General features: G+C 32.0%; 1 protein-coding gene across 2 annotated transcripts; it reads left to right on the forward strand.

Moving 5' to 3' along the window:
- The first annotated feature begins 191 nt into the window (after positions 1 to 191).
- LOC120256843 (probable NAD kinase 2, chloroplastic) lies at positions 192 to 5,886 on the forward strand. Of its 2 annotated transcripts, none has more exons than XM_039264517.1 (8): positions 192 to 604; positions 1,004 to 2,962; positions 3,064 to 3,185; positions 3,285 to 3,426; positions 3,514 to 3,738; positions 4,490 to 4,564; positions 5,194 to 5,295; positions 5,539 to 5,886. In XM_039264517.1, the coding sequence occupies exons 1-8, from the start codon at positions 404 to 406 to the stop codon at positions 5,740 to 5,742; spliced, it is 3,030 nt and encodes a 1,009-aa protein (XP_039120451.1). In that variant the 5' UTR covers positions 192 to 403; the 3' UTR covers positions 5,743 to 5,886. The 2 variants fall into 2 exon arrangements, with proteins under 2 accessions (XP_039120451.1, XP_039120452.1); XM_039264518.1 differs by lacking the exon at positions 192 to 604 and having other exon boundaries at positions 1,185 to 1,274; positions 1,357 to 2,962.
- Positions 5,887 to 11,883: the final 5,997 nt, after the last annotated feature.

The raw sequence follows: 11,883 nt of genomic DNA on the forward strand, positions 1-11,883 counted from the left end.
TATTTTTAATAAATAATTAAAGATTTTTTTAACAGAATTTTATTTTATTTTCTTTCTCAATATATATGTCTTTTTTTTTAGCTATTTAATATGGCGGCAAATTTTTAATATATATTAAATTATTTTTAAGGATGTCAAATTAGATAAATCTATAAATGTTAGAAAAAATTCATTTTTGGAATTGGGTCATCATCAGCATCAGCAGCGCCAAAGAGCCGAAAAAACCAGTGGATGGGATCAATGTCAATGGCGTCCCCGCCCAAACCTCTCCACTTCCACCACTCCAACTGATGAGAGCTGAAAACGCAAGCACGAAATCCCTAATCCATTTCCTTTCTCCGATGATCCAAGATCACTGAGAGCAGTCAGCAGTGAAGGCATTGTCTGAAGAGATTTGGATGAGATGTTGGCGCTCTGTGGTTGCTCTGGCTTTGTGTATCCATGGCGCGCTGAGAGCGCGGGGCGTGGCTGCCGTTTCTCGTGCAAGGCGAGGCGCTGGTGGCGCATGGAGAGAGGAGGAGGAGGAGGAGTCGGTGGTGAAGTGCTGCCTAGATTTGTTGTGGCGCGATCTCGGGTTTCTAGTCGTATAGGATTGGATTCGCAGGTTTTGCCCTTTCTTTTTGTTTTTGGTTTCTTTGATTTGGTTTCACTGTGGTCTCTAGTTTATGTTATTGAGCTGTTTTGCCTCAAATTTGCAACTTTTTATTACTAGGTATCAGAATTGCTCTTTCGGTATGCTATTAGCTTCTGTTGATTTTATCTTTAATTAGAAGAACTTTGATACGTTGGTTGGGCATTCTTGAAGAAATTAACTTGACGAAGTGAAGCAACATTGAAAATTTTCTTTTTTTTTCTCCTATCATCTTGTAAACACTCACCAAGATGCAGTTTTCATGAAAAGACTTAATGCTCTTTTATGTCCTTGAAATGTTGAATTAGTGTTTAGGAGTAGCTTGTTTCCCCTTGTGTGGTTTAGTAGCTCAATATCACTTGAATTTTATAGACCTTTCAAGCTCAAGACTTATCCCAAATGTTATGGGTTGGTCCTGTTCCTGGTGATATTGCGGAAGTTGAGGCATACTGTAGGATCTTCAGAGCGGCGGAACGGCTTCATACTGTCATAATGGAAACGTTATGCAGTTCCCTAACTGGAGAGTGTGTTGTTTCCTACGATACCCCATCTGAGGATATGTCTGCCTCGGAAGAGAAGGTTGTTGCTGTACTGGGATGTATGGTAGCTCTTCTTAATCAAGGCCGTGAAGATGTCCTTTCTGGTAGATCTTCTTTCATGAATTCATTTGAAATTTCAGATGTCAGTCTCTTAGATGGAAAGCTTCCACCTTTGGCTGTTTTCAGAGGAGAGATGAAAAGATGCTGTGAGAGTCTGCATATTGCTCTTGAGAACTATTTGACACCTTATCATGAGAGCAGCATAACTATCTGGAGGGGATTGCACAGGCTAAAGAATGTTTGTTACGATGCTGGCTTTTCACGTGGGGATTGCTATCCTTGTCCGACATTATTTGCAAACTGGAGGCCTGTTTATTTCTCTGGTGGGAAAGATGACATGGTGTTGGAAGACAGTGAGATAGCCTTCTGGAGGGGAGGTCAGGTGACTGATGAGGGTTTGGCTTGGTTATTGGAAAAAGGATTCAAGCTGATTGTGGATCTCAGAAATGAAATAGTCAGGGATGAATGCTACCAGTCTGCCATTGAACAGGCTGTTTCATCTGGAAAAATAGAGGTGATAAACTTGCCTGTTGAAGTTGGAACTGCTCCTTCAATGGAACAGGTTGAGCAATTTGCTTCATTTGTGTTGGATTCCAGTAGGAGACCCCTGTATCTACATAGCCAGGAAGGGGTTGGTAGAACTTCTGCAATGATTTCAAGATGGAGGCAATACACTACTCGGACTGTAAGGCATGCCGGGACAAACAGCTCAAATAACAGTAAACCTACAAATAACACTAAAAGTCTGGAAACTTTGGATTTGGAGACCATTGTTCTTCAGAATTCAAAAGGAAACAACTCAGACAACAAAAACCATTCAGAATTTCATTCAGTTAATACACTCCATCCCAGATACAAAGAAGAGGGCATCCCAGCCACTCAAAAGGAATGTCACACTAACAAAGCAACTCATAAGCTTGAGTCTGTCAGAAATATTACAGCAAGTGGTGTAACTAGTAATGCTGAGGTAGAATCTGTTTCAGATTTTTCTGTTGTAAGTAATTCACTTAAAGCACAGCTTCCTGTGCGTGATATCTTCTCCAAGAAAGAAATGGCTCAATTTTTCAAAGGTAGAAAAGTCTCACCCACAACATATTTTCATGCTCAGCGGAAAAGATTTGCTGAATTATTTGCCAATGCAAGAAAGGAGCAGAAAGTGGTGTTTCCAGACAATGAAACACTTTTAGGTAACCCGCTATCAAATCCAATGCAGCCAGGGATCTCTAATGGGAGATCTACTGATCGTCTCTCCCCCAGAACAAGCACTGACATAGTTAGCAATGGAAACATCAGCAGTGGAAGTTTTGTTTCTTGTGATTTAAGCTTAAATGGTTTACAAGTGGTAAAAACAACCAATGTTGCCATTGGAACAGAGACCTTAAGTGGTTCTGGTAGCAATTCCAGTAATCCTGCTCTATCTTCCATAAGACAAGACAATAAAACAAAGACTGAAAATGGCTTCATTAACTCAGCTAGTGATAGCTCGGATCTTGTTGAGGTAGATATGTGTGCTTCTGCAACTGGTGTTGTCAGAGTTCAGTCTAGGAGGAAAGCAGAGATGTTTTTAGTCAGAACTGATGGATTTTCTTGCACAAGGGAAAAGGTAACAGAATCATCTTTAGCATTTACTCATCCAAGCACCCAGCAGCAAATGCTCATGTGGAAATCACCTCCAAAGACCATATTATTATTGAAAAAATTAGGTGATGAGCTCTTGGAAGAAGCTAAGGAGGTACAAGTACTTAGCTTGTCTGCCACTAGATTCAAGCGTAGTTTTGTCTTCTTGTTTTTGGATATACTCAGCTGTTTAAGCCACTACTTCTGGCCTTGTAGGTTGCATCATTCCTATTTTATCAAGAGAAAATGAATGTCCTTGTAGAACCTGATGTGCATGACATATTTGCAAGGATTCCTGGATTTGGTTTCGTTCAGACCTTTTATAGTCAAGATACAAGGTATTAATGTGTACAGACCTGAAGACGAAACAAAAACATCACAAAATTGTTTTTACATGTCAGGATCAATTGCTAACCTTTTTCCATCTGTTCATGCAGTGACCTTCATGACAGAGTTGACTTTGTTGCATGTCTGGGAGGTGATGGGGTCATCCTGCATGCGTCAAACTTGTTTAGAGGTGCAGTTCCTCCTGTGGTCTCCTTTAATCTTGGATCTCTTGGATTTCTCACATCACATATTGTATGTCCTATTTCCTCACTTGTGAGAAACCATCCTTTGCCAGTGACTTTGTTTCTTCTGTATTATCATGGCATTCTATTCTTGCAGTTTGAAGAATATAGACAGGATTTGAGGGCAGTCATTCATGGAAACAACACAAGGGATGGAGTTTATATAACTCTTAGAATGCGGCTGAGATGTGAAATTTTTCGAAAAGGAAAGGCTGTGCCTGGAAAAGTATTTGATGTTGTAAATGAAGTTGTAGTGGATCGTGGCTCTAACCCTTATCTTGCAAAAATTGAATGTTATGAACACACTCGCCTCATAACGAAAGTAAGGACAATCAACCACCATTAATTTTACAAAAATCCTCAGCCTACAATGTTATCAGTCTTTGTATGTCATGATTATGTTTCTTGCTCTTTCTGCTTCACTTTGCTACACACACACACACATGCACACAAATGCACAGGTGTTCCATTTTGCATTGGAATTCATCTTTCTGCTCAGAATGTGTGATCCATAATTAAATCTAACTAATGAAGATAATCATTAAGTTCCCTCTCGACATCTGCTGTAACACATTATGTCATCTGTGCATGTCTAGCCACATTTTTTCTGACATGGTTTATAGGCTTTGTGTATATGTATATATACACATATATACATATATGCCTATACTTCCTGCTGACTTCTTTAATGTCTTTGCATTCCTGGGAAGCATCAGCCAATTACAGGCTGCTCTGGTTGAGCAGCTTTACATAGAACAAAGTGTGCTGCATATGCCTATGTCCATGTGGCTGCAAAACTATCTAGTTCAATGCAGATCTTAGAATTGTTTTTGTTGCTATATACGAGCATTGTGTTCTTCTATGTTGTTGTTACAAGCTAGATACAAACTAAACATATTGTCTATCACAATTCAACCTAAAAGCTTACGTTGAGGAGAGACACAATTTTATATATTTAAATCCATAATTACTAAAATAACTAATGTGAAATTATTAGTTGCTCTAATAATTTGATTTTTTTTTTCATGCCCTAAACTTTCTTTATCTCAGAAACGTTGATCAAATTGTTTCAGGTGCAAGGAGATGGGGTTATAGTTGCCACTCCTACAGGAAGCACAGCATACTCAACTGCTGCAGGGGGGTCAATGGTAGGTTATTTACTAGTGATTATAAAGTTTACAAGTGATTCATGTTTCAGCATAGTCTAAATGAGATGTCTTAAATTGTTACTGAAATGAAATAGTTTTAAGGGCTTATCCGTTGTGGAAAATGCTACTTTAACCATTTCATAAGCGAACTCAGACTGCTTTAACTATAATTGTCTCGATATCAAAAGAGTTCAGGATCTGCATTGTTCTTTCGCATATTTAAAAAACTGATATTTTCTGGTCTTTAACATTGCAACTATGCACACAACTCTGTAAATCCTTGCCATAGCCATTATAAAAAAAATTCAGGAATACACAGCCAAATGTCTCTGAAACTGCAGCTCATTGTACAGTGAACTGAGATGCATTGCTCATTATGTTCAGCAGAATCCAGTAAAAAGAGAAAAAAATGAATACATGATATGATGATATAATCAGTAGTGTGAGATGGTTTCAAAAACATTTTGCAAAGATTCATAATGTCAGTTCCTGCCGATCCTTTTTGTGTTCATTCTGTTGAGATATCTTGCTGGTGTTTGAGCTATGATATAGCATATTGCATTTGGTTTAGTGTCATTTTTAAGATTAAGCAATTGCAAAAATGTTAATTATCTATTGGTTACATGCAGGTGCATCCCAATGTCCCATGTATGCTCTTTACACCAATTTGCCCGCATTCTTTGTCATTTAGACCTGTAATTCTACCAGATTCTGCCCAGCTTGAGTTAAAGGTGAAACTGCTTTATTTGTTACCATTCACATACACCATTATGAAACAGATTGCTGTTGAAAATAACTGATAATAATAACAATGTTGTAACTTGTCTCAGCTTAGTACTATAAAGTTTTAATCACTACTCTATGAGAATATTCTTGAAAAAAATACATCCAACATTTTGCATGAAGAATTTCATCTGACTGCCATGAATTGAGCTTCTCTAACAGATAAAATGTTTGTATCTGATTGTAAACAGATCCCAGAAGACGCGCGAAGCAACGCATGGGTTTCTTTTGACGGCAAAAGAAGACAGCAACTCTCTAGAGGAGATTCAGTTCGTATATCGATGAGCCAACATCCTCTTCCAACAGTTAACAAATTCGATCAAACAGGTGATTGGTTTCGTAGCTTAATTCGTTGTTTGAATTGGAACGAAAGACGTGATCAGAAAGCCTTATGATTAGAAATATGCACACGTTCGTCGTCGTCTCTTAGAAAACATTATACATCACAAATATCATCATGACATTCTTACCAAATTTTGAATATCAGACATGTCAAGAAACTTCACATACACAGAAAAGCACATTTTGAGTTCATATCACATTTATTTCGTGTTCGATTGTCTGTTGTTAGTGTTTCAAGTTATCAACGAATGTGAAATTCATGGAGCACAAGTTATTCTATGATTCTTGTGTCTTTTTCTCCATCTCTACCTACCTTTGTATGCAAATTGGAATTAAATTAATGTTTGAAAATTCAAATGAGAAAAGCATTTCAAGTTCAAGTTCTATTTTTTTCCTAGAATTCAAGCTTAACTTTGATTCATCTACTTAGAACTTATCAATATGGGTCAATGAGAACTACTTAAACGTAAGCAACTTCTCTAATCTCTTGTTAGGTTCTTCTCCATCATCTTTACTTTTTCTTTTTCCAATAATTAAAAAAAAAACATAATTTATATATATAAATATAGGTGACATGGATGATATGTGACCACTAAGATAATTAGCTTTTTTTTTTATTATTATTATTTAAATAAGGCTTTAATATGTAATTTTAAAGTAAAATAAATTGTGTGCATACCCTTATAAAAGTTCATGATAAAAACTCTAACTAATTTTTGAGAACTAGATATGATTTTTATGTATATAAACATGACTTCTTAGTTTATTAACATCAAGCCTGTGTGATTGTTGAAAAGGTGAGTTCAAACCTCAACTCACGTAAAGTAAAGATAGAAGCGTGTCAAAAAAAATAAAAAATAAAAAAAATCAGTTTACATGATGGGTGTATACACATATAACTAATTTACATTTCATACGTAATTCCAAGGTTACGTAGATGTATATATAATGATAATGATATGTGATGGAACTATAGCTAGATAAGATGGCATCATGTAATGGTTAGTTTTAAAATTAATAAAATTGCTTAGCTAAAAAGAAATGGTCCTGATTTATTGATTGAACCAATGAAGTTGTCTAAATGGAGTCACATCACACCATTTACATACCATCATTTTCTTTTCTAAATCATTATCATGGACTCTTTACCAACCATGGGCCCCAAAAGTCTTTGCCTTTATACCTTTCTATTTATTTGTTTTTTTTTATTTTTTTATAATACCTTTATAAAAATATTATAAAACATCAATATTTATGAATATTATTATGTGATCAAAAGTCAAAAATATGTTCTTTTTAAAATGAGAATATATTATTTTACTCATATCTTTGCACTTAAATTTCATTGCTACTGATTATAGTAAATTAGTATTAATTTGATGGCATGTTTTTTTTTTAAACTTTTTTATTTTTAAGTTTGGGAGTTTGCCAATAATGGTTTGATTGTAAAACTTTAATCATTATGTTTCTCTTTTTATTGCCGACATGGAGATTGTAAAAGTGCTAATGATTATTAGATTTTTTTTTTTAAATGTTGAAATGTTAAGTCTGCTTTTTACTTAAAAAGTAAGTTTGAAATTTATGGAATCTAGCATTTTGTGGGTATTTATTTATTTATTGTGGAAAGTGAAAAGTGGTGTACTTAAAATCATTCTTTTTTAGTGGGGATTGTTGTTTGCAATTTAGATTTTTTTTTTTTTTAAAGTAAGAAATCTCACAGACATACATTGTGATGTTGGATATAATTAGTTTTATGATAAAAAAAATTGAATATTTACAAATTTGGGGTTTTATTTAATAATGAATAATATTTTCAAATGTCTATTTTGAAATATTAATATTATTATCACCTTAATATTAAGCTCTATATTAAAAATAGTTGGTATTTTATTTTTCTTTCCTACTCAACCCTTTCATACTCAAGAGGTTGAGTGTTCAAGTTTTACTTGTGGTTTGCCCAAAAATATTTTTATTAAGATATATAATTGTATTTTAAATTAAAATTAAAATGGGACTATTGAATATTAGATTTTACCCTCCTTATCTAAAACTCAACTTGTCTTATATTATATGTAAGAGTACCTAAACCAGATCATAGGAGACTTGAATAGGAGACTCCAATATTGGAAAAAGAAAAAGAAAAAGAAATAATAAAGAAAGAGAGAATTCCACCCATCTAAACAATCAAAATAGTGCAAGTGGAGCAAACAAACACATTAAAGTAAATAATAAAAATAATAATGATAATAAAAGTTGAAATACAGTGTTGGTCTTTATAGTTTATAATATTGTTGTTGTTATCACCTCTATTTGCACATTTTTTTTTTAATAAATGTGATTTATTTGTTTAAAAAAAAAATACTAAATTGTGATATTTATTTTTATTCCAATATGTATGAAATATTCAATACAATTTTGTATTTTTGAAGGATAATTTATCCAATAAATTTAAATTAAAAAAAATTGTTTGTTTTGGAAACAGACATGACGTGTGAAAATAACACTTTGTGACATATTAGTCTTCTTGTGGACTTTTAATATAAAATTTTTAAAAATAATAATAACAATGTGGCGAACTTGTCCCATCATATACCTCATCTAACTTAGAAAAAGAAAATAAAAAAAAAATCTCACATATATATTTTTATAATATTTTTTAAAAAAAACCTTTGCTCATGACACAAAAACTACATTATATATTTTTATAATATTTTATATAATACTAAACATCATATGTGATTGTTTGTAATGAAAAATAAGAGAGGGGTGGTGACAGGAACTAATTGGGTTGGGATTTAGAGAAAACACAAAGGGAAGTTAATCTAGATTAGGGTTTTCCGAGGACATTGGATCAACATCCGAGAAAATGAGGACTCTTTTGTAAATGCAAAGAGATAAGAATAAATATTATATAAAATATATTAATCAAGAATACATTTAATTTATAAATAAATAATTAATTAAAGAAAAAAAAATTTAGTCCCTTGAAAGTTTCAAAACTTCTCAAACATCTCCTTTAACATTTGAATTTCTCATGTAACTCCTCTTTTTTCAATACACTTTTTTGTCTGTCATTGCAGATCACTCTATCAATTTATTATATCTTACAACATTTATTTTCCGCTTAATAATTATAATTTTTATTTAATATTTTGTGTTTATGTGTAACCACATAAGTTTTTACTTAATATGCGTTTAATATTTATTTATTTTTATTTAATATCTGAAATTTCCATTTAATATTATACGCTTCCATTTAAAAAGCTGAAGGTCATTTCTGTGTCAACATCAACTACTTATATTAAAAAGTCAGCTGTTAAAAAAAAGACTTTTTTTAAAATATCCAAATTTGAAAAAGGTCAAATGTGAAAAAAAACTTCAAAGGGGTTTTTGATAATTACCAGATAACTAAATAGGTAAAGATAAATAAAAATAAATAGAAAAGAATGGAGATTCAAAATTTAAATTATGTCCATGTCCATCCATGCATTGCATGCGTAACATGAAATATGCATGTGGGCTGCATAGGAGCAAATGCCGGTGTGAAACCATTGAATCTATTCATCCTTTTCCGGATACTTTGGTCCCTTTTGAGGGAATGAATCAATTCACTCTCAGTCTCATCACCATCTTCTTTTCTTTTATATATATATATATATATATATATATTTTTCTATATATATATATATATATATATAAATAGCAACATCCCTCTTCTACTCATATAATGACATACAATATATCATCATGGTCTTTTAATTCAACAAGCTTTTCCATCCTCTATTTTGTACACATCATGGCATCATCATCTCGTTGACATTGTCAAGGTTAAAACAATGATAATAATAGTAATAATATATAATAAACTCTATACAAAACCTGGATGTTTGACTATTCATCACAAAGCCTTAGTTTAAACTCCACACTAATGACTTCCTATTTAAATTTCACAACTAATATTTAGGGTTTGTTTTGAAGACATTTAACTCAAAAATTTTATATTAAATTAATTAAAAAGTGGGTCCCATAACAATGTGAGAAAGGTGGTCATACGTGCATGCATATGTTAATTTACGTGGTATTGTTGTATACGGTTTCATCCTTGTATATATATATATACCATTTATATAGTTTAATTTAACATGTATCATATAACCTAAAACACGAATTATATAATATACTACATTAATCAAAGATGCTTAATGACATGCATTATCATGTATAATAATGACTATATAGTCTATATATATAAATATATATAGACTTTAGAGCTGAGTCAGTGTGTCCTTTAATTAATGATTAATGTCTTAATGAAGCCATTCTTTCACCTCAAAGCATGGCTGTGATTCAGAGATACTATTCTTTTTGCTGTCAACCCTCATGAAAGCCCACATGAGATATATATATATATATATATATGATAATAATAGTAAATACTATCAATAATAAAAATTAATTAATGGGAAGTCGGTAGAGGCAATGGGGTAATATAAAGTTGAGACATTGGTCTAGAGATTTGGACCCTCTAATCATTGATTAATTACATTGGTCTCTTAACAGTGAGCTTCATTTGTACTAATCATTGATTGATTATTTATTAGTTAATTAGTTGTGTACTTCTTCTTGATAATTGTGGATTAATTTTTATCAAATCACATGTATAACTATATATATACACATTACGTACTCTTTGAAATATTTGAATTTTATAGCTTAATTTGGTGTTTCTTATTTGTGAATTATATATATTAATGGTTTCATATCATGTAACAATAATAATAATAATACACACACACATAATACATAATAATAATAATAATAATATTATTATCATTATATTATTATTATTATTTATTATTATTATTATGTGGTTAATTGAGAGGAAGCATTGAAGCCATTGTCAACTTATAATAAAAGAATGAAGATTTTATATCACACGGTGCGCGGTGACTATGTGTGTTTTCATTATTATAATATATATGTCTTATACAAACTATATCAGCATATATATGACGTCCAAGATTAACATTTGTTTATAATTTTAAGTTTTGGAGATAAGCTTAAAATTGCAGCCAAGTTCTCAAATTCTTGTCAAAAATAAGTTAGAGCTAAAACAAAAGTACAGTAAAGATGTACATAATTAAAGAGATCAAGGGCATCGAGCATTGAAATAAGCGTATATTACAAATTGTGGTATAATAGACGACAGGCAACATCCAGTAGACGCAGGCCGTGGTATTACTGTCGGCTAAGAATTTTATATACAACATGTCTTTTCACGTTTCACATGTCAGCGACCTCTCTTTTGTCATTACTTTTTGTTGGCACTATATCACTTTATATAAAATAATAAAAATAACTATACATAGACCGCCTCTCTAGATTTTCCATATCCATACATTCTATTGTCATTATGTTGGTGGAAAAAGGTGACTATATTGAATTTCATATTAAAATTAATTATTAGTCAATAGATATTAGAAGAACAAAAGAAAGTTATCTCATATATCTCAGTAACCAATCTAAAATATATAAAATTATGGACTACTAATTTTGAATTCATCATATTAGTCACAAAACGCAATATCCATTACTACACTCAAATCACTGCCTTTATTATACAATTGAAGATACATATATATATATATACCTTAAATATATATTCTTTATCAAAAGTAACAAATCCATGTGTCGAGTGCAAAGTGTATGGATTACTATTTTGAACACATTTGTATCATTACTAGGCATGAGTTAAGGTTCAAATTGTCTTCTTTAAAACAAATGTTTTTACACTAAAAATCACATGCCACCAGGAGACCCCAAAAGTTAAGGTTCAAAACGTCGCCACCGTAGAGACCCTACTCAGGTATGATTTATTACTTGAAATGACATTTGTATCATTACTAGACATGAGTTAAGTTTCAAAATCGCTTTTAAGACACAAATACTTTTACACTTAAAATCATATGTCACGTGGAGACCCAAAAGTTATTGGTTATTCCATAAAATATAATATTAAAACCAATATATATATATATATCTTGAGTTATCAGCAATATTGAAACTGAAACAAATATTCAAAAGCTAATTAAAGTGAAAGTGTAACGAACATAATTAGTGCTTTCATATGAAATCACTTTAATAAATATTTTTCTCTAATTGATTGCCACCTTGCAAACGTCTAAAGTAGTTCT

This window comes from Dioscorea cayenensis, unplaced genomic scaffold (assembly GCF_009730915.1).
Source record: "Dioscorea cayenensis subsp. rotundata cultivar TDr96_F1 unplaced genomic scaffold, TDr96_F1_v2_PseudoChromosome.rev07_lg8_w22 25.fasta BLBR01001667.1, whole genome shotgun sequence".
NCBI lineage: Eukaryota > Viridiplantae > Streptophyta > Magnoliopsida > Dioscoreales > Dioscoreaceae > Dioscorea > Dioscorea cayenensis.